This window comes from Mauremys mutica, chromosome 10, assembly GCF_020497125.1.
Source record: "Mauremys mutica isolate MM-2020 ecotype Southern chromosome 10, ASM2049712v1, whole genome shotgun sequence".
NCBI classification, from domain to species: domain Eukaryota; kingdom Metazoa; phylum Chordata; order Testudines; family Geoemydidae; genus Mauremys; species Mauremys mutica.
The window spans coordinates 6,429,756-6,450,596 of record NC_059081.1 but is presented as its reverse complement, the minus strand read 5'-3'; the positions used below and the strand labels follow the sequence as shown (position 1 = coordinate 6,450,596).

Sequence of the window (20,841 nt, the reverse complement as noted above, 5' to 3'; positions counted from 1 at the left end):
AATCATAGAAATGTAGGCCTGGGAGTGACCTCATGATCTGATGCAGTCCATTCTCCCATGCTGAGGCAAGACCAAGATATTCCACCAATTTGTGGTGGAATATCTTTCAGAATCCAATGTAGTCATGATTTAAAGACTTCAAATGCTGGAGAATCCACCACAACACCAAGTGAGCTATTTTCATGGTTAATTACCCTCAGCGTTAAAATTGTGTGCCCTATGTCTGATATAAGTAAGGATTTGCGCTATCCATATGAGAATTCAAACAGTGGGGTCAAACCTGCAAGCCCAAGTTAAACAGAACTCCCATGGGCTTCAGTGAAAAATCTGAATTCTGAGGGCTTTCAAAACTGAACTCAAAAACATAATTGTAAAGAAAACCATAATTCTGCAAGCATGATTCTTGTCTGAGCATTCTCAGTTTTTCAAATGTAATAGTCTTTTAGTGGCTAGTCCAAGTGGGGCTTTTAATTCTGATTTCAAATAACTAATGAAACTGTCATATAACATCTCTTAGGCTTTTCAAGCGACCATGAAACACAATTCAATATTTATTGGGTTTCCCCTTTGGTGGGTGGAAACAGAACAAAGCAACTAAGATAGTGTTAGCTCTGTAGGATATGAAATATTCACCCCTTGTATTAGAAATATTAACGAAGCAAGAATAGATGTGTTGGGTAATGTTCACTAAGATTTTTGTAACTTCCATGAAGACAGAAGATGCTCTAAATCACTGTTTTCCCATGTTTTTGTAAGCTCCGCTTCAGAAATATAGAGTCAATGCTTTCCTTCCCCTGGCAACCTCACCATCTGTTGTTACAGGCCTACCCATATTAATTTATACAGCTTCCACTTCCCCCTCTGCACAAACGCTTTGGGAAAGTCCAAAGCATAACTCCTGAAAGTTAGATTGTATCCTACATCAGGAATGGAAGTATTTCCATTGAGACACTCTTTGTTGTTGTCCTTTGAAACATCTCTCCTGTGGGGAAAACACAGAATGTTCTTGTCATCTGGGTATATCTCACTTAATTAATTTCCTGACATTGAAGGGACCCCGGGCATTGGTGCATCTCGGTCCCTCCTATTCTCTTCCTGTGGCACATAATAGTTTAGACTCCTGTGGACTGTAATACCATGGTCTAACTTCAATTGTTGGATTTAGCATGTTGGTGGCATGCAGGAGATCAGACTAGATGGCCCGGTAGTCCCCTATGGCCTTACATTCTATGATTTATGATTGTTTATGGTAGCACCAAATATGTAATGGTTATTTCCAGACAAACAACAGGAACCTGGTTAGGGGAAGGAGAACAACAGAGGCTATTTATTTACAAGCCAACTCCATTCACTATAAGTAGCATGGTAGATGTACATCTTTAAGAGGGATTTAAATGTGGATATCATCTCAGACCTAAGGGTCCAGTGGAAGAAGGAGGTAATTGGGTGAGAAGCCGGTGAATGAGTGAATAAGGTCAGATAAACTGGCAAAGAGTTTTTTAATCAACACGCAAAAGGAAACATTTAAAACACCTTTTTGATTGTGTTGTGTGTTGCAGATAGTCTGGGACTAGATTCTGAGGTCTTGAAGGCAAACTCATATGGCTTTATTGGATGCCTGTCCTCTGTCCAGTACAATCACATAGCTCCACTGAAGGCCGCCTTACGACATGCCAGCATAGCCCCCGTGACTGTCAAAGGCTCCTTGACTGAATCGAGTTGTGGATACATAGCAGAGGCTGATGTGAACACCATCACCACAGTATATTCCTCATCAGGTATGTTCTGTCAAGAAGCGAAGGCTTCCATTAAACCAGCCTTTTAGAGCTCAGCATGGGGTTTGCTCCTCCCCCTTCCTGCTGTCACGGTAAGTGTGATACTAGAAGCAAGATGGCTTGGAAGCCATCAACACACAAGTGATCGGGATGTACAGATAATAATTGGAGACTGATCCTAAACAACTGATTAAGATCCTGTATTGTCTGCAAAATGCCCACAGGAATGTGACATTATAGGAGAGTAAAGCCTGAGTTGCAAAGGTTAGTCCAAACACTGTCTCAGGAATATGGGCTTTCAATTGCCATTGGAGGCAGTCCGTGAAGTCTGGTATCATGGCTCCAGTGCTGGAGATTTCAAAGGAAAACAAAAGCCTGGTATGGTGTTGCATATAATACAACTGTTCCTGACCCGAGATCCTGACCAGCATATGCCCTGAAGTCTGAGGAATCATGCCATTTACTAACTATAATTTTACTCTAGCTAGTGTAAATCATAGAATCATAGAAGATTAGGATTGGAAGAGACCTCAGGAGTTCATCTAGTCCAACCCCCTGCTCAAAGCAGGACCACCACCAAATAAATCATCCCAGCCAGGGCTTTGTCAAGCCGGACCTTAAAAACCTCTAAGGATGGAGATTCCACCACCTCCCTAGGTAACCCATTCCAGTGCTTCACCACTGGAATGGGTTTCCTAATATCCAACCTGGACCTCCCCCACTGCAACTTGAGAACATTGCTCCTTGTTCTGTCAATGCATGAGTGTTAATCTGTGTGTCTTTCTCTGAATACGTGTATCATTCGCTTTATTTTAAGTGAAGGCACATAACTTGAATGTTCCTAGCTGATGATCCTAAGCAGTTCATTTTCCTCTGCAGTCATGAAATTGCCCCCTGGGACTCTTAAGCGGTTTGCATATGTGTATTAGTTATGCCAGGGGAAAAAAGAACACAGAGAGCAGCTGGTAATACTGTCACCACAGGCAGGGACACACAAGTCGCTGTTTTAGTCACTAGTGGATGTGGCAGAGACCTTAATAACCAGAAAGGAGTGAAAAATGGAAGGTTTGGGTTTTTTTAATCCTTTGAACTATGAATTCACTTTATCTTCTCTGCTTGATAACTCATAAAGCTTCCTATGTTTTATATCCTTATGCCATTTATTTCCTTGATATTTGGACTTGCAGCAGATCTCCCTTTCCTTCAGCTTCTACCCATGGTATTCAGCAGAAAACAAATGATGCTATTAGCGGTTTGCATAGGGAGAAATAATTAGGCTTGCTCTCTGTGTGGGGAATGGATTCCAGCTGATGTGTGCTTTGTTTTTTAACTGAAGAAACATGGCTTGTTAATGGTGAATGGTTTAGAATTGCTGTGTGTGTGCAGGCACACATGCATTCTCATGTGTGTTTACACACAAACCCTGTCCATCACTCTGTGGGTCAAATTTTGCTCTCACTTATCTCAGGCCAACCTATAAAATCAAGAAGGGGACATCTTAGGATAAAGCTTAAGTTTCAAAGAATGAATTGAAACTCTGATTTCAGATACAGCGGGGCAGGATTTAGACTTTCATATTTAAATCTTGCAATTAACTAGATGTAAGGCAGTGTTAAGGTTAAATAAGCACTCAGATATCAGCTAATGCAGAGTCGTGGTGAAAGCTCAGTGTTATCTCTGCATATTTCTGCTTTAAAATATGGTCACCCTTTTATCGTGATAACTGATACCTAATATAACCTCAACATTCAAAGTGGACTTCTTTTGTAGATTTCATTGAGACTTAAATCAAGCCAATTTTGAAAACTGTATGTTCTATACTGTGAGTAATGGTTATATAAGAAATTCCATTTTGTATTCCATTATACTTTATATTAATTTACATATAATTAATTTTGATATATATATATAGAAAGACCATATTTTAAGGAGTAATTACAGGAGGGCAGAGTTAAGGATTAATCTTCAGCTTTACTGTGCATTTCTCAGTTTATCAGTTCTTGATTTGTCAACTCTGCATGTCTGAGAACAAAAAAACAAACTTCAAAGACTGCTATACTTGTGTGTGCCAATTTTCTAAGCCATTGATAGAGCACAGATATCTGCCTGAAAAGCCTGACGTGAATGTGTGAAAAAACTTTCAGTGCTCATAACTTGAGAACTATTAAAGCACTTTCCTTCAAACTTGGAATGTTTGTTAGATCTTCAGGAAAGTTTCTTAGCAAACTACTTTTGAACAAAATCCACTCAACTATAGTTGATTTATCCATGCACAAAATTTCTGATTGGAACATCTGAGGGGAAAAGTGACTTCCCATGATGATGATATTTTGTAATGTTCCATAAATCAGTCTCTCTTACGTGGTAGCACATATACTAGTTGCTACCCCAACTCCACATTGATGGCACCCTGATGTCTTACTCTACTAGGATGTTTACAGTATATTTAAAATACTGCAAATATCACAGTCTATTAAAATGTTTGTTTTTTTTCCTGAAAATATGTATTAGTGGCCATTACTATATTTTGAGGGCTAGATCCTCAGCTGCCAGTTTATGCCAGTGGAGGATCTAGACCTTGTGTATTTAAATTAAATATCCCAAATACTTTCATAAGTCAGATACTGTACAAAAATATTTTGCTTGTGGAAGTCATGTGAGACATTTCATGTCCCCATTTCACTGAGGTGCCCTTTGGTGCGAATTTTTTTCATGCATTATCTCAAGGGTCATATCTAAAAGAGAAAGAATGTCCTATTAAAATCTCATATGAGACATAGTGCTTTTTTTTCCTCCTTGGCTGCAGAATTTACCATGATCCCACAGGGGAAGGTTCTGCTGTCACTTGCCATCTGCTTCTCTGCAACAAACACCTTGTTGTCTTGTATCCTGACTTTATTTCTTGGGTGAAACATAATTCGCAGAACCTTTAAGGTCTGTCGACCTGCATTCTGATTAAATCACAGAAAGAAACTCAAAGTTACCTTTAAATCCCCAACACTTGTTTTGGATTTTTTAAAAGTCGTTTAGCTTCAAGTAATTTTTGGTCAAAGACTAAAGACTCTTTAATAGCATGTATGGCCAACATTTTACACAATGGACATGTGGATCAAAAGTCTCGCCTACCCCTTATTCGTTTTATGCAATCTCAGAAGGTGACTTGTGATGCCAGTCAGAATTCTCTGTCCAAGCCATAGGGAGTTATGACAATTTACACCAGCTAATGATCTGCCTCATGATGCGCAAAATTAGCTACATAGTCAACTCATGTATAAACCAAACTTTTCTGGTCTAAAATGAGTTGGTATTTCACAAGGTCTGCTTCTACCTGAGCAATTACTTCTCCAGGTACCCAATCTCCATGCAGTGGGAAAAGGGAACTTGCAAAAGAGCTGCAGTGGGTTCCACTTGGGGAGCCCATAGCCCAAATGGGTGACTCATGCAATCCTGGCTGGTGAGCATTTCTTTATGTCAGCAGTCCCATTGATTTCAAAATCTCTTCTGCGACTGCATCTGCTCTGAACATCAGCAATCTGCAGAAGTGCAAACCCTCCTCTGTTTACTGTTAGTTTGTAGGCATCTGTTTACAGGAAGGGAAATGCTTTCATCTTTAAAACTGGCACGAGAACAACTTCTCAAACCTCAGAACGTCTTGGGCCAGATGCTCTGTGGTCTACGGTTTGTGAAGCCATTTACATCGGTGAAACTGGGTGTAAATGGTATCCTTTAGCACTCGCTTTGCACTAGTGTAAATGACTGCCCGAGGTGCCGGGCAAAGGAGAATGAGGCTCTTTCTAAAGAGTGCAAAGCAAAGCTGGGTAAAGATGAAAATTCAGCCCCATCCAACTCACAAATAAGCTCATTTGTCTGAAGTAAAAAATCCCACTTAACGAAATACTAAGCGTCTGCTGAGTCAGCAACTAAAGCAAGAATGCTCAATAACAATGAGGCATTGCAGCATTTTGCATCTCTTTCTCAGGCCTCCGCATCTCGCCTTTGAAAGGAGCAGTCTAGCAATGCCATACAATCTATTCCCGAGACCATCAGAACTAGCTCCCAAGTACAGGCCTACGTGTGATAACCTGGAGGCTTGTAAAAGGGGAGAACAGCAGCTCTGCATTCCTGCAGACAGACACTAAAGAGAGAAAAGGGTGAGCTGAGAGGAAAGCCCTCGTATGAGGATACAGACAGGCTGGATGGTTCAGAGCCAGAGCCAGAGGTAGATCTGGGACATGCGGGGACAGCGGGTGTAATTTATCATCGTTCTGTTGGCTTTCAGTGAGGGTTTGACCCATACTCTGGATCTGGATATGAAGCTCCCAAAGTTTAAGGTGTTTGATTCCCATTTTGGTTTGGTGGAGATATGGAAAAGCTGGCTCTGGGAACCGCCCCTCCCCCACTTAGACAGTGTTTGGATACAGGAGTTTGGAACCCTGATCTCTTTAGTACCCTCTAGATGCTCCAGTCTCCTCAGTGAAGAGCAATGCTCACTGTGCAGTGCAGCAGTAATCGTTTGGCAGATCCTATGTGCCAAAATCAGGAAGTCTTCCTTCTCAAGGCTGAAAGCAGCCACAGAGGGGACATGGGTGCAAATTAAGGACGGGAATGGATGTGATAACACGAACCAGAAGGACCTGTAGCAGCTGAAGGGGGAAGATCAGAACACGTCCAATTTAAATGCACCCCACTGACAGCTTCTGCCTTTGGAACATGTGGTGTCACCATTGTTCTGCATTGAAGAGGGAGTTCCCTTCCAACAGAGCACCCTCCGTGCCTCCCAGACACTGTTTCTCTCCCTCAGATTGAACCTTACCCATATATCCTATATTAGCCTCCTCCCTTTCCAGATGCTGCTTAGTCTTGTCTCTTTGGCATTGTAATATTGTTCAGTCTGACAGAGGCTCCCAGCAGGCTACCTGGGTCAAATGTCTCACTGTGGTAGGATTATAGGGTGGTGTTTTTACCCATTTAGTTTCTTCTTGCATTCATGGTTTGCTCGGCTTTATCTCCGAAGGTCCCTAAGAGTGTTGTCCTGTGATTACCTGTTTTTAAGAGGGCTCTTCTCGGCTCCAATTCTCTAATCCCCAAACCACATATTTTGAGGGCAGACCAGGGTAGGTAACTTCATTCCAAGTGCTGAAGCAAACTCAGCACGTTGCCCATAGACAATGAGCTGTTTTGTATTTAATCAACTGCAGATCCCTTTGGGAAGTCGGATGAGCGGGAGCCCCTCACCAATGCAATCAGAAGTGATTCAGCTGTTATTGGAGGTAACTGTTTTCTTTTTTTTCTTTTGAATGATGCAATCAGAAAATATCCCCCCCCCCCCCCAGAAAACAAGTACACAGGGTATTTCCAGCAAAATGCTTAGCAGCACCTTATCCTCATTTTCTGCTCTACTGTAACACAGGGCTTTACAAGGCTGTTGCTGCTGCATTTATTATTAATATTCATTATATTATGGCAACATCCCAATGTTCCAATCAGGACCAGGGACTATTATCCTACATGCTCCCTAAATAAATAGAGAGAGGCAGTCCATATTCTGAAGATCTTAAGTCTTTTCATAATACAAAATAGCATCTGTTTTTCTGAGACATGGCTCAGTTGTGAGTGCTGCACACAAATACACACCTCTGACTGGTCATGTAATGTTGCATTCATATCTCGTCTACCTTCAAAGTTCTCTAAAAGCTCAGTGTGGTGTGTAATGGAATTCCTCAGACCACATGGAAACCCTCTTACAAGCCAAAGCATTGGTTGATTCCCAACTGGTCCTCACACCGTCATGTATTGTTTTCCACATTCCATTAACAATCAGCATTTATCTCAAGGGTGTGTTGCTTTGCAGTGAGTTGCTTTTCATGATACCGGTACTCTATGGGCCAAATTCCCACAAGGTTTACACAGATGTAAGTTAAGAGCGAGCCCCCAGTGAATGAAGTTGGCCAGAAAGGGAAGTTGTGGAGATGAGGGAACAGAATTTTCAAAACACTCAGCACTGGCCTAACTTTGCTCTCATTGAAGTCAATGATTGGCTTCAGGCAAGCAGAATTAGACCAATGTTGAGCGTTTTTGAGAATCTCACCCAAGGTGGCTGTATTCTCCCTTGTGCAGGATAGAAACCCCCAGATGGCAGCACTGGGGCTATGTCTACACAGCAGCTAGGCGCCTGCAGCTGGCCTGTGCCAGTCGACTTGGGCTCAAAGGCTGGTTCATTGCTGTGTAGACTTTCCAGAGTCGGCCAGGCTCTCAGACCCTGTGGGGTGGGAGGTCCTAGTGTTCAGGCTCCTGCCCAGTCCCGCACAGCAATGAAACAGCCCTGCAGCCTGAGCCCTGTGAGGCTGAGTTAGCTGGCACGGACCAGCTGGGGGGTTTTCTTTGCTGTGGAGACATACCCTGGGAGGCTAGGATAGAGGACTGGGATGCCCTTGTAACCCACACACTGTCTGGGTTGGCTTGTAGCTCATGCTGTAGAGGCTCATGCACTGAGGTCCCCAGTTCAATCCTGCTCACCAGCAACCAGGGTCTGTCAGTGTTATGCATTTTCTAAGCAGCCTCCTCTGGGAAAATCTTTGTTTCTGTTTTCCCTTCCTGTTCTTACTTTCCCCTCTCTGTCCCCAGGTGTAATAGCAGTCGTAATATTCATCATCTTTTGTGTCGTGGCCATCATGAGCAGATTCCTCTACCAGCACAAACAGACACATCGAAGTAGCCAGGCGAAGGAGAAAGAATACGCAGAAAACCTCGACAGTTCCTTTAAAACTGACGTTGACTTGCAGAACACAGTGAGTGAGTGCAAACGGGAATATTTCATCTGATGGATTGTGTGGTTCCTTCTTACTCTCCTCCCCACACCTGGCCTTTTTTCTTTTCTTACCCATTAATTTATTTGCCAGCTTTTAACCTTTTGGAAGGAGACTGCCCTGCACAGGAGAGACTGGCAGACACTTCAATGCCTCATTCCCTTCACAAAAACTACCACAGTTACATCGACATCTCAAGAGACCTGCTATTCTACTCTGGACAGAATAAGTTCACGGACTTGCATGGTTGCCTATTAAGTTTCTGGATTTCTCAAGTCTTATGTTGTTTTCTGGAACCATTTAACTCACCACTGTATTCGATCTGAGCTATATAAACTAGAGGTAAAGTACTGTAGTTAAATAAATAGCATCACGGCTTTTGGGACAGGGTAGCAGGAAAGAATGAGACCAAAATGCCTGATTTATTATAAGATGCATTTACACCAATCATAAAGTAGCAGCTAGGTCCTCAGTTGATGTAATTTGCCATCAAACTGTTGACTTCAATGGAATTACACCATTTTTCACCAGCTGGGAATCTGGCAAGAAGTTACAATTATTATTTTCTTTCTCTCTTTAAGCTCCTTCCCCCATCCTGCTGTCCTTTTACTGTAACTTTTAGGCTTACAAATGCTTTTAGAAAATACAGGAATACTGATACCAGCATTGGACAAAATTCATTCCAGTGCACCTTGTATACCTCCGTCTCATAAGTCTGACTAGAACCAACGTACTCTAGCATAATTCTAGATGAAGCATGGAAGATAGTACTTAAAGGGTCTTAGGAGGCTTCTAGGACTTAGGTGCTCTATAAATTTCTCTGATGACTTGTCTGAAACATTAGAAGTGCAGCATACACACGCTAACATCATATAGAGAATGATTATGTGCTGAGGTCAAACACTTAAGCGACTGTGGCGAATTAAAAACAAACAAAAGAAGAAGACAAACGACCCCACCCAAACCATGAGATCTAAATTCTGCTGATTCATATAAAAAAGCCAAAATTGTTATTAAATTGCTTCTAAAAAACTGCATGAATGAAGCGATGGTGCTTCCTGTTTGTAGAAACCAGGATGTTTCCCCTCAAGAATAAGGAAAGGGTGGCTTTTAAAAATTGTAGCCAGACAAAGTGGATGAGGTTCATATCTTTTGTGGACGGACTTCTGTTGGTGAGAGAGACAAGCTTTTGAGCGTACACAGAGCTTTTCTTCATCTAAGCTCAAAAGCTTGTCTCTCTCGTCAACAGAAATTGGTCCAATAAAAGCTATTACCTCACCTACCTTGTCTCTCTAATATCCTGGGACTCACATGGCTGTGATAACACTTAGTCAAATTCATTCACGAGGAGAAAATTGTAAAGGAGCATGTACAAAGTTCTGGATGTTTTATTTTCTTCTCTCCCTTTCTCCAATGGCTTTCTGTTCTCTCCTGTTTGGGGACACTGGCTAACGGAAGTAGAAGGGACTCTAATCTGCCTCTATTCTTTCTGATGGATCACTGAACGTGGAATCAAATCTCTCTTTCACTCAAAAAATAGTGCAGGTGGGGAAGGGTTTGGGCCCAGCATGAGCTTGCATGATGGTCCCATCCCAGATGCTAGATGAGCCCTGACAGTGTGTTTAATGTCATACAGGGCCCGTCCTGGGAGCTTAACAGTCTAAGGATCTGATCCAACGCCCAAGAGAAAATGGGAGTCTTCCCATTGATTTCAGGGGGCTTTGGTTCAGGACGTAGGGCATCAGCCATACATCTGGACCCATATGGAGTCCCAAGGGCATTTCCACATGGTCACAAGCGTTTGCACTGCCAGAACTTGCTGCAGGAAAGGGACCAATAACAGACAATAGAAAGCAGTGGAGCTGCACAAAGCCCCAGATGGCCAGGGCTGTATAGGAGGCTGGGGAGGGGTTTAAATAAATGCAGGGAGCTTGGATTAATGGTTGCAGATGGTGGCTGATAGGCCTCAGGGAAATAGATGTTGAGAAGGAATATGAGCCAGTCTTGTTTTGATGTTCAGCACGCTCACTGCGTTACACTGCAATCATCGTTGGTCTCTTGACCGTCTTTGGGGGCGAATGGGATAAGTAAAGCTAGGCTAATACAATGATCATCAGGCCAACCAATCTGCTTTACAAGGCAAGCTTAAACTTAAAGGAAGGATGGCACTGCTGCTTCCCGCTCCTGCCAGCCAGCAGTCACCGGGTCTTGTGCCAGCTGCTTGTATGACATTTGGTTATGAGTGCCTTTGCATGCCGTGATGGACTCATTAGCAGGAAGATAGTGAAAGATGCAGAAAGGAATGCACCTAATGAGATCCTCAGCAAAGAGTTTCTTCCATTTATAAAGCTGCTCTGCTTTGCATGTTACAGGTGGATGGGGGGACAAGCATACATAGGAACAAATGTTCATCTCCCTCTTTCTGTGGACTCCAGGTTTTTCTTCCTTATTTTCAGCATGGTTTTGTCCAAGTTACCTCATTTTGAATGCTCTCACTGAGGAGGAGCTATTAATTCCCCCAAACATGTATTGCCTTTAGGAAGAAGAGATGGGGAATCAAAATCCACATTGTATTCAGATCTCCCACCCCCCATTACTGTGCCATGCATTTTTCCCTGGTCAACATGGCAGATTATAAATCATCTTTGTGCTTTGCTACCTATTCTTCTTTTCTTGATATAAAAAGTCACAGTAAGATATAGTGAGTCTAGCCCCAAGCCAACACAGTAATTAAATGGATAGAAAAGGGAAGGGTTGAGCAATCAAATAGAATCCCCTCATTATTTAAGTCCCTGAGAGGACAAGATTGCTTCGTGCAGTCCTAGAGTCTGAGCCTGCAAGGTGCCAAGCATTCTCAAGTCGGCGGGATGGCCCTAGTCAGGGCTTTGGATCCAGCCCGCGGGATTGCGCCCCGCAGGGCCTGTGCTGCTCTCAGAAGTGGCTGGCACCACTTCCCTGTGGCCCTTTCGGAGCGGGGGGGCAGAGGGCTCCGTGGGTTGCCTCCAGGCACCACGGGGAACCGTGGCCAATGGGAGCTTCAGGGGAGATACCTGGAGGCACACACAGAGCCCTCTGCTCCCCCCCCACCCCAGGGGACGCAGTGCTTCCTGGAGCGGCGCAAGGCCCAGGACAGGGCAGGCATGCAGGGAGCCTGCCCTGGCCCTGGTGCACACCGCTGCCAGCCCAAAGCCGCTTTAGGTAATCGGCACCGGGCCGGAATCTGAACCTCTCCTGCACCCTGCCCCTCAACTCCCTGCCGTAAGCCCCCTACCTGCACCTCTCACCCCTCCTGCACCCCAACTCCCTGCCCTGAGCCCCCGGTATACCCTGCACCCCGAGCCCCCTCATACACCCCGCACCTCTCCTCTGCCCCAGTCCCTTGCCCTGAGCCCCTCCCACACCCCGCACTCCCTCCTGCACCCCAACCTCCTGCCCCAGCCCTGCATACAATTTCCCCACCCAGATGTGGCCCTCAGCCCAAAAAGTTTGCCCACCCCTGGTCTACCACTTTAGGCCAATCGATAGCAAAACTGCCCAGCAGAACTTAAGAATGGCCATACAGGCTCAGACCAAAGGTTCATCTAGCCCAGTATCTGGTCTTCGGACAGGGAATGAACAGAACCGATAATCATCAAATGATCCATCCCCTGTCGCTCATTCCCAGCTTCTGGCAAACAGAGGCTTGGGATACCTTTAAGGCACAGTAGCAAAGCAGCACCACCACACCAGCTAGTTAGATGTTGTTTGTATCTGGAAGAGTGTTGGTGGCCCCATGTAGCTCTGGGTGGGTACATGACATGAGAGGTGTGGATTATATAAACACACATATAATCCCTAATCCAGGAAATCAATTCAGCACATATTGAAGTTTAAGCGTGTGAAAAGTGGCATTAACTTCAATGAGATTACGCAACTGCTTAGTCACAATCAGTGTTGTGAAATTGTATACACCCTGGGTCATTCTTTTGATGGGCAAATTAAAGGTTGAGGGGTTTTTTTTTGTTTTTGTTTTTTTAATAACCATCATTAAAAATCACATATAGGGCAGGCAAGTAAGTTTAGTAAAGTTTTAGGAAAATTTAGTTAGGTGTGTGTGTGTGTGAGAGAGAGAGGGGGGGTGGAGGACATACACATGAGGATAAATACATCTATCTATACTAGTGCTTCTCAAACTTTTGTGCTGGTGACCCCTTTCACATAGCAAGCCTCTGAGTGTGACACCCCCCCCCTTATAAATTAAAAACACTTTTTTATATATTTAACACCATTATAAATGCAGGAATCAAAGCGGGGTTTGAGGTGGAAGCTGACAGCTCAAGACCCCCCACACAGTAGCCTCACAACCCCCTGAGGGGTCCCGACCCCCAGTTTGAGAACCCCGGATCTATACATACCGATATATTGGACATAAACACACAGCTATTCAAACCAGTAAGAAACTGCTTAGACAAGTTAACAAATTGTGTATGCACATTGCACTCAAAATGATAAACTAGGGTATTATATTCTTGCAATGAAAAAAATAATGGAAAGCAATGAATTAGTATCCCAGTAAATGAGAACATGCTGCATTAACTGTGGGAAGCAAACAGTCCGACTAATTTTTCCTTTTTTTAGTGGTTTGGATCTGCTTTTTTTTATGCAATCATCATCTGTTTATTAATATACTAACTAGAACTGGTCAAAAACATAGGGAAACATTTTTTGCAAAAAGAAAACTTCAAAATGTCAGTGTTGTTGCCATTTTGTATAATTCTGAATAGATCCTTTTCCCTTTTTTTTTGTCACCAAAATTGTTCTCTCAATCTTTTTGTTTTACTTTATCTTACCGAAAACCCAGTTTTCAGTGGGAAAACACATTTCTCAGTAAACAAAAGTTTTTGAAAACTATTTCCATAACAATAGCTCAGAAGAGTTTATGGACAATTCTGATGCTGTGGAAATGCTTCAAGAAAAGTTTCATTTTTGAAAAAAGGCCAATTTTCAACCAAGAAAACCAAGTTCAGAAAATTTCAACCAGCTATTACGCCAATCTTGCTTTTATTAAATCAGTGATGAAAATTTGCATTTATTCCAGGAGGAACAGGATTGGAGTGGCAGATCTGTCCTTCAGGGCATCAACTTTAACATACTTGCCAACTTCATTCTCCATCTGGATTTCTTTACTAGACCAGGAGGTGGTCAGCCTGGCTCAGCCATGGCGCCACTGCCACTACCTGTGCTATCAAGGCTACACTGCTATTTATACTCATGCTAGCTCAATGAGCTAGCAGGAGCACTTGTACGTGAGCAGGGGAACCACACCCGTTTCTTGTAGTGTAGACGTAGCCTAAGGTACTAAATGAGCTTAACTCCTGTTTTGAAGTCTTTTGGTCAGGTCCTGAAATCCTTACTCAGCAACGAGTTCCCATCAATTTCAATGTCATGTATATGCCACAGCGATACAGTACTCAGTTCAAAATTCTCAAAAGTGACTAAGTCACTTGGCAAATTAAGTCCCATTTTCAGAAGTGTCTTAGGGACAAATTTTTAAAGACCTTCAGGTGCTTAAAGATCTAGATAGGTGCCTAGGCATGTTTGAAAATCCCTCTAAGCACCAAACTTCCATTGAAATCAACTGAAATGTGGCTCTTAGGTGCCTAAATGCCTTTGAAAATCAATGGTATGGTGGCTTCTAAGAAGTAGGTATTAACCTAGTGGGATTTTCAAAAGTACCTAAGCAGGTTTAGGTGCCTAACTCCCATTTGAAATCAATGTGTTAGGTGCCTAACCTGCTTAGATGCCAAAAAAACAACCCACCCCAAAACATTAGGCACCTAAATACCTTTGAAAATCTGGTCCTCGCTCCCTTTTTAAAATAGAACTAAAGGCTCCTAAGTCACACAGGCACTTTTGAAATTGTCATATTTAAAACAAACAAAGTCTAAGCTAGATGGAAGACACCCAGGACCTCACAGGAGATGCACAGTAATGCATTGTATTGGGCCCTGTGTGCTTATTGAAACTGTCAATCTTTACTGAATATCGCTGCTCAGGTTATGCTAATGCCAAGTGTACAATCAAGGGGACATCTCCAGCAGTAAGGTTTTGACTATTGCTTTCTATTCATTCTTAAAAGAAAATGCATAGACTTTGAGGTCAGAAGGGACCATCATGATCATCTAGTCTGTCCTCCTGCACACTACAGGCCACAGAACCTCACCCATCCACTCCTGTAATAGACCCCGAACCTTCTTTACTGATTTACCATAGAGAAGAGGCTCCCTCCCTCCCAAAGTTTAAACACTTATTTTAATTAGATGTTTTTGTTAATTAGTGTGCAGGCTATTTCACACACACGCACCCATATTGGGCCAATACAGCATGTGACGCAGTATGATTTGGCTATCTAACATGGAGCTTGATCCTTTTCCTATTGACATCAATGGGAATTTGGACATCAGTTTCATTGGGAGCTGGATTGGACCCTGAGTTTACGGGAACACTTGAAAACTGCCTTCATTGTACACCTTTTCGTTTCTTTCTTCTTCCCTTGTGGCATCAAAAGACCCATATTAGGCCCAAAATCTGCTCTCACACCAAAATAAATCTGCAGTAACTCCACTGAAGTCAACTGAGTTACTCTGGATTTACACTAGTGTGACCAGGAGCAGAATCTGACCCTCTTTTAATGCCACCATCTTATTCCAGTTGCTGTCAAAATGACATCTGCCTTTACCTAGAAAAAAAAATGTCTGCTGTGGACAGGATTAAGCCTATTGCTTCTGAGAGCTGTTATGTAGTGCAAGGCATTCACAGAGACAAAGGGTTATTCTTTTTGCAGAAAACAAATGATGCCCACTAAAGCACCCAGGTGAAAGCTGATCCCTTGCTAGGCACTAAAACACGAGTGCGATTTCGAAGCTGTCATGCAGTTTTTGAGATGCCTTTCTATCAAACCAGGCAAGCGATATAGCTAAACCTGATCCAACGTCCATTGGAGTCAATCGGGGGGGGCTTTGTATTGACTTCACTGGGAGTGGCGTCATGCCCTTTGTTCTTATTCCCTTCTCCAAAGCCAGTTATTTCACAGCTACAAGGCTTAAAACAATTATTTATTTAATCGAGTTCTGGGCTTTGTAGCATTTTCTTTAGCCAGTGAGAAGAACTTGATATCTCATGTCAATCCAGGAGGCCCTGCTGTGTATGTTTCCTTCGTGAAATTCGAAACATACTTTTTTTTTTGAGGGTAGGGGATGTTGGGCCTGAAATATATTTTGTTTTCTTCTGTTGTTCCTTTTGAGCCATGCCTCTAGGACTTGGACATATTTCAATGCATTGCTACTTATTTTTGTGATCTTTTGCACTCAGTTATTCTAAGGGGGCGGGCGGGAGGGGGGAGCGCACACTCTGGTGAACTATTGTAAGTTGTAAGCTAGTTGTTTGTCTTTTGTCATGTTTTGAGTCGACAAAGGGGCCACAAACAGAGCAAAGGAAGGATTGAGGCAACGGTTTGCTTCGACGCTACCCCTCTCCAGTCAGGATATATATTGTTTTTCTTTGGCATGTGGAGAAAATGGTGCGGTGGATGGGGCAAAGAGTAAAAATTAGGCAGAGACCAATATTATAATGGTGATTGGCAAAGGGCCAGCAGTGTGCTCCTCCCGGCGCAAGACACTCAGAAAAAATATGGGTCCTCAGGCTCAGCTGCTGGCAATCAAGGTCCCTCCACCAACGTCAATGGAGCGCCACTGATTACGCCAGCTGAGGATCTGCTTCCGTGCCCCTCCCCCGCCAGCCAAATGAGCTTGCAGTCTGCACAGGCACTGAAATACAATAGGAGATCCAGGGAACAGTCTTTACGTGGAGTCTCGCCTTTTTCTCCCCCTCTCCCCGATATTAGCGTGGTGACGGCATTTTGCCATATGACTGGAGCTGCTAACATACTAATGGCAGCTGTTTCCCACAATGTTAGTCATTACCATACGGGTTGTGTTTAACCCCAAGGGCCATTCTATCCGAAAGCTACAACCAACACTACTCTGCATGGGAAATTGTGTACTCACATTTGCATGCCAATTCTAAACCCCCGTTTCCTCTTGAATCATTTAAACAAAATATTTTCTCACATGCTTCGCAATTGCTTCTAATATTGAACTCACTGTCATGTACTCAAGTGGCCCTGTGTCTTTGGAGCTAAAATTTAGATGCAGCCATTCCATGTCTCCTTATAGAGCTTGAGACACAGCTGTTTCATCAGAAATCCAACATCATTCCATGAACATTTGGGGAGAAGAACAAGCAGGCTTGTTTATTCAGGCACCCAACCACAAGCAATTGCCTGTGAGAGTCTTGAAGTGAAAAATTCATGTAATCTCTTCTGTCTAAATAATAGAGACCATGCTTCAGACCCACTTCCTGTCTTGAAACCTTTGGCATGGAACACACTGGGACAGATTCATTCCTCGTTGTAATCCCTCCAAGGACAATGGAGGTCCATCAGGGATGAGTTTGGCCCGTAACTTAGAAAGTCTCCAATCACCCACAGCAAGATGGGCCTGATGCTTGTAAATTAAATCTGGGACTTTCCATTCCTCAATCCCGGTCAATGAGAGCTGTATTCAGTGCACACGTCTCCTTAGGGAATTATGGGTGATATTTACAAAACTCAAGTGCCCTTTAAGCCCTTGATGTGAGTTGAAATCACCTTTAGGACCTCGGGGAGGCTCATGGCCTGACCCAAACCTCCTTAATAACTACAGGAGTCTTTCTGTTGACGTAAGGGGTTTAGATCAGGCCCTCACTGCACTGAGATGAATTGCACCCTACGTGAAAAACAAAGCCACGTGATCAGCAAAACTCCTTCCTTAGGCAAGACGAGCAGCAGTCACCCAGGTTAAAATCTGTTCTATACACTTTAGAAGTAACACAAATGGCCTTTTCTAGATAAGGACATTTTCCCATTTGTTTTACATTGTGCTACTCTCAAATCCTTTGAAATGATGGTAGGTTCAACAACAATTCCAAAAGGTAGCACAAGAGTCTCTCAGTTACAGTAAAAAAAACAAAACAAAATGGAGGTCTAGCTTTTCCTTCCACTGTCTGGTTTTCTGAAGGGAATCCCACAGAACGTTGCCTCGCTCCAAGTCAGTTTTGTAGACCATGTAACATGTCTTATTACACTGGATGGGATTAAAAAACAACAAAAAATTTAGCTTTAGCTTCTTTTGTTTTCTATGGTTACTGTTGTACAGAAGAACGTCTTAAACTGTAAATACTGTATATTTAATAAAGAGAGCCTTTTGTATGATTTTGTGTGGAATACAAGTGCCTCCTGCTGTGTTTTTCTTAGCTAAATGGGCAGTTAAAATGCTAATCATGGATAATCTTATTTTCATTCTTTTACATCATTCTCTTCTAGACCCGAGGCCGCGCCTGGATGCTAATAAAACATGAAACTCCTGCAACTTGGCTTTATCGATTTCAAAGCTTGCTAACAGTGCTGTCACAGGATATCTGATCACTGCTCCCCAGCTCTGCCTGAGCCAATTAATGCTGCTTTGCAGCACCTGCCTCTGAAGTGCAGGAGGGCAAATGTGTCTAAAGTCATGGCTGGAAATGTGCTTTAGCTCTAATGACAAAGCACCCCTGGTGCTTCATGGTGATAGCTTCCCAGCCACACTTTTTCTGGGTGACTCATCTAGTTCATGCTTTCTCTCTCTCGCAATGATATCTTAGGGGTTCAACTGGGATTCCGAGTCACCATCACACAGAGCTGTAGTATTGGATCTGGCCTGTCTCATTAGTTCTGTTTGGGACTCTAAGAGATTCAGGCTCTCAATCACATTGATTTTTCCATAGGTTTTGAGCATATTAAGCCGTGGGGATCTTCTGAAATTCCCAACCTCTGATGCAGGAAATAGGCACCAGTAAATACTAATGGAGTAGAGCCATGGGTAACTTCAAAAGGTTCATACTCAGGGTTTGGGTTGGATAAGGATCCAAAGTCTCCAGTGCTTATCCAGAGTTTACTTAACCGTGTAGATCTGCAAAGGGGCTGAGGGTTGCTCCAGCACTTTATGCGCTTCCTGCTTCTGGTCTGCACCAAAACCCAACCACCTGACTTCTTATTTCTATTTAGTTGCCTCTGTTTCTAATTCTGGGTGGGGAAGCAGAATATGGAGGCATTTGTACATGAATGAGAACTGAAAATGAAAAGGATGTAACCAAACATGTCAGAAAGCTTCCAAAAGTGTGGCTCAAGGGAGCGGGAGAAGTGGAGCACCTGAAAAGAAGGTTCTCCAGTTTGAAGCTCCTAGTCCGAACAACAACCACCTATCTGCTGATACTGTGTGGCCATACAATTACTCTGCAAGAGATCTGCAGACAAGTCTTCTGACCAGATTAGCCCTAAACATGCTAGCAATGGCCACACGTTCACATGGGGAGAAACACTAACCCAAACCAGAGGACAGCTGTGGTGGGGGGTAAAGGGAGCCGTTTAAAGAAGGGACTGTTATGGTCATCTGTTCTCACCTCCTGCATAACATGTTAGTTTTTCCCACCCTTCATTAAGAAAATATACCTTATAATTTTTACTGTGATTGTCATTATTTTGGGACCAACACACTCCTCTTGAGAAAGCCTTTCCATTGGGACATATCTAAAAGCCAGGTTTTAGCGCTGAATGGCTTATTTAGACCTCTTTTCTTTGGAAAATGCTTTTCGTCTTTCTCCCTGAGCCATCGCATGATGGGCTGAAGTCATTTAAAGAGAATTGCATTAAATAATTACGGTTGGGTAATGGCAATACATATTTCCAGTTGCTGGTCTGGAAAAGAGCCATTAATCTTCAGGTTATGGAATTAGCCGTGTTTGAAAGAGACGCCAAGATGTCGTGACAGGTGCCAAATGTATTTATAGTCAAATCTACCTCCAGTCCTCTCTTGCTGACCTCATCTGCTAAACAAGCTAATGGTTTCTCCTCTTGTGCCGCATCCACACGTGTGTTGAGTATTTACATGAGATGTTGAACAGTAACGGATGGCATGCTGCAGTGTAAAGTTCTTTCATGTCTGCACCTTTCTATGACTGATCTGCTGATGTTAGCATGGGGTTGTAGCAACACAGTGGTCAGTGTAGTCTTTCAGCCTTCTACAGGATCCTGTCTTGCATGTAAGTAGTGTAGTATAATACCAAAACAGTAGAGGGACCTAACCCCTTTGCCTGACCTCAGCTGGCAATGTCCTGAAGCTTAAAGATTGATACCAGGTATAAGTTTACCCTTCCTAATCTAAGTGTGGCTGCTTTCTTCAGTACTTGTGTCTAGTCCTTTTTTAATTTTAGCCTCACCGAGATTTCCTCTGAGCAGTGTTGGATAATTCTACTGGTAACTGGAAGCACAGATCACATGGCATTGTCTCGTTTCCTGCTGGGATGAGTGTAATTCTAAGATGCAGGTTTCTAGGGCACAGCAACAAGTTGAATAGTGAAGACTCACTCGAAATTCAGTGTTTCCGTGAATATTCCTGCTCGTGTGTGAGGCTACTCCCAGGAAATGAACATTAAAAAAATTGAATTCATGAAAAGAGCCAAATTAATAGTCGTGGGAACAGTGTTTGCCCAGCTCTCTTAATTATTGAACCATACGTGGTTTTTGTTGTACCCATGTTAAAAGGTGTCTTTAATTCCATAAAATTAATGTCCTTTTATAGGCTGCCTGACTGAGCCCCGCTCTACAGCTGTCAATATACAATACCCCAATACCTGCTCTCTTCCCCTAAGGAGAGTCTGTGCTTGAACGTCATCTTGATGAACGTTCACAGATAAAAGGAGGGATGCCCCCTTGCCCAGGATTACAGTCTTTCTGCACCACAGCTCTGTAGCAAAACTTCTCCGTTCCCTCCCACCTCTGGGATGGCGTTACATCTATTTTGCACAGCTGGAAACAGCTAACAGATGGTGTTAGGCAGAGAGGAATCAGGCCCTGTTATTGTGCAGGCTGCAAAGCACTCAGGCAATACAGAACAGCTGTAAGTGACATCGGTATCACTTACAGTAAGCAGAACATCTCTAGATGCTTGTTGGGGCTGCCAAGCCTCTGCAATAGCAAGGGGGAAAGCAGTGCTATGGCAAACGCGTAGCTTTGTCAGTGAGTCCAGGAATTGGTTTTGTTATGTGTCAAAACAAAACAGGGATAGAAGAGGGTATGGGAAAGATTGGACAGAGAGAACATACATTTAAAAGAGAAGAGCAATGTATTAAGCTCAAGCAGAGCTTGC

General features: G+C 43.2%; 1 protein-coding gene across 5 annotated transcripts in view; it reads left to right on the top strand.

Annotated features, from left to right (window-relative positions):
- CNTNAP5 (contactin associated protein family member 5) overlaps window positions 1-9,167 on the top strand; it is a 398,232-nt gene extending 389,065 nt beyond the window's left edge. For 3 of the 5 annotated variants that reach the window (XM_044978589.1, XM_044978587.1, XM_044978590.1), the window contains 4 exons: window positions 1,560-1,778; window positions 6,974-7,045; window positions 8,400-8,567; window positions 8,675-9,167. In XM_044978589.1, the coding sequence (XP_044834524.1) occupies window positions 1,560-1,778; window positions 6,974-7,045; window positions 8,400-8,567; window positions 8,675-8,907 (692 nt within the window). In that variant the 3' untranslated portion in view covers window positions 8,908-9,167. Of the gene's footprint in view, window positions 1-1,559; window positions 1,779-6,973; window positions 7,046-8,399 lie in introns of all 5 variants that reach the window. The other 2 variants (XM_044978588.1, XM_044978591.1) reach the window with 2 other exon arrangements.
- Window positions 9,168-20,841: the final 11,674 nt, after the last annotated feature.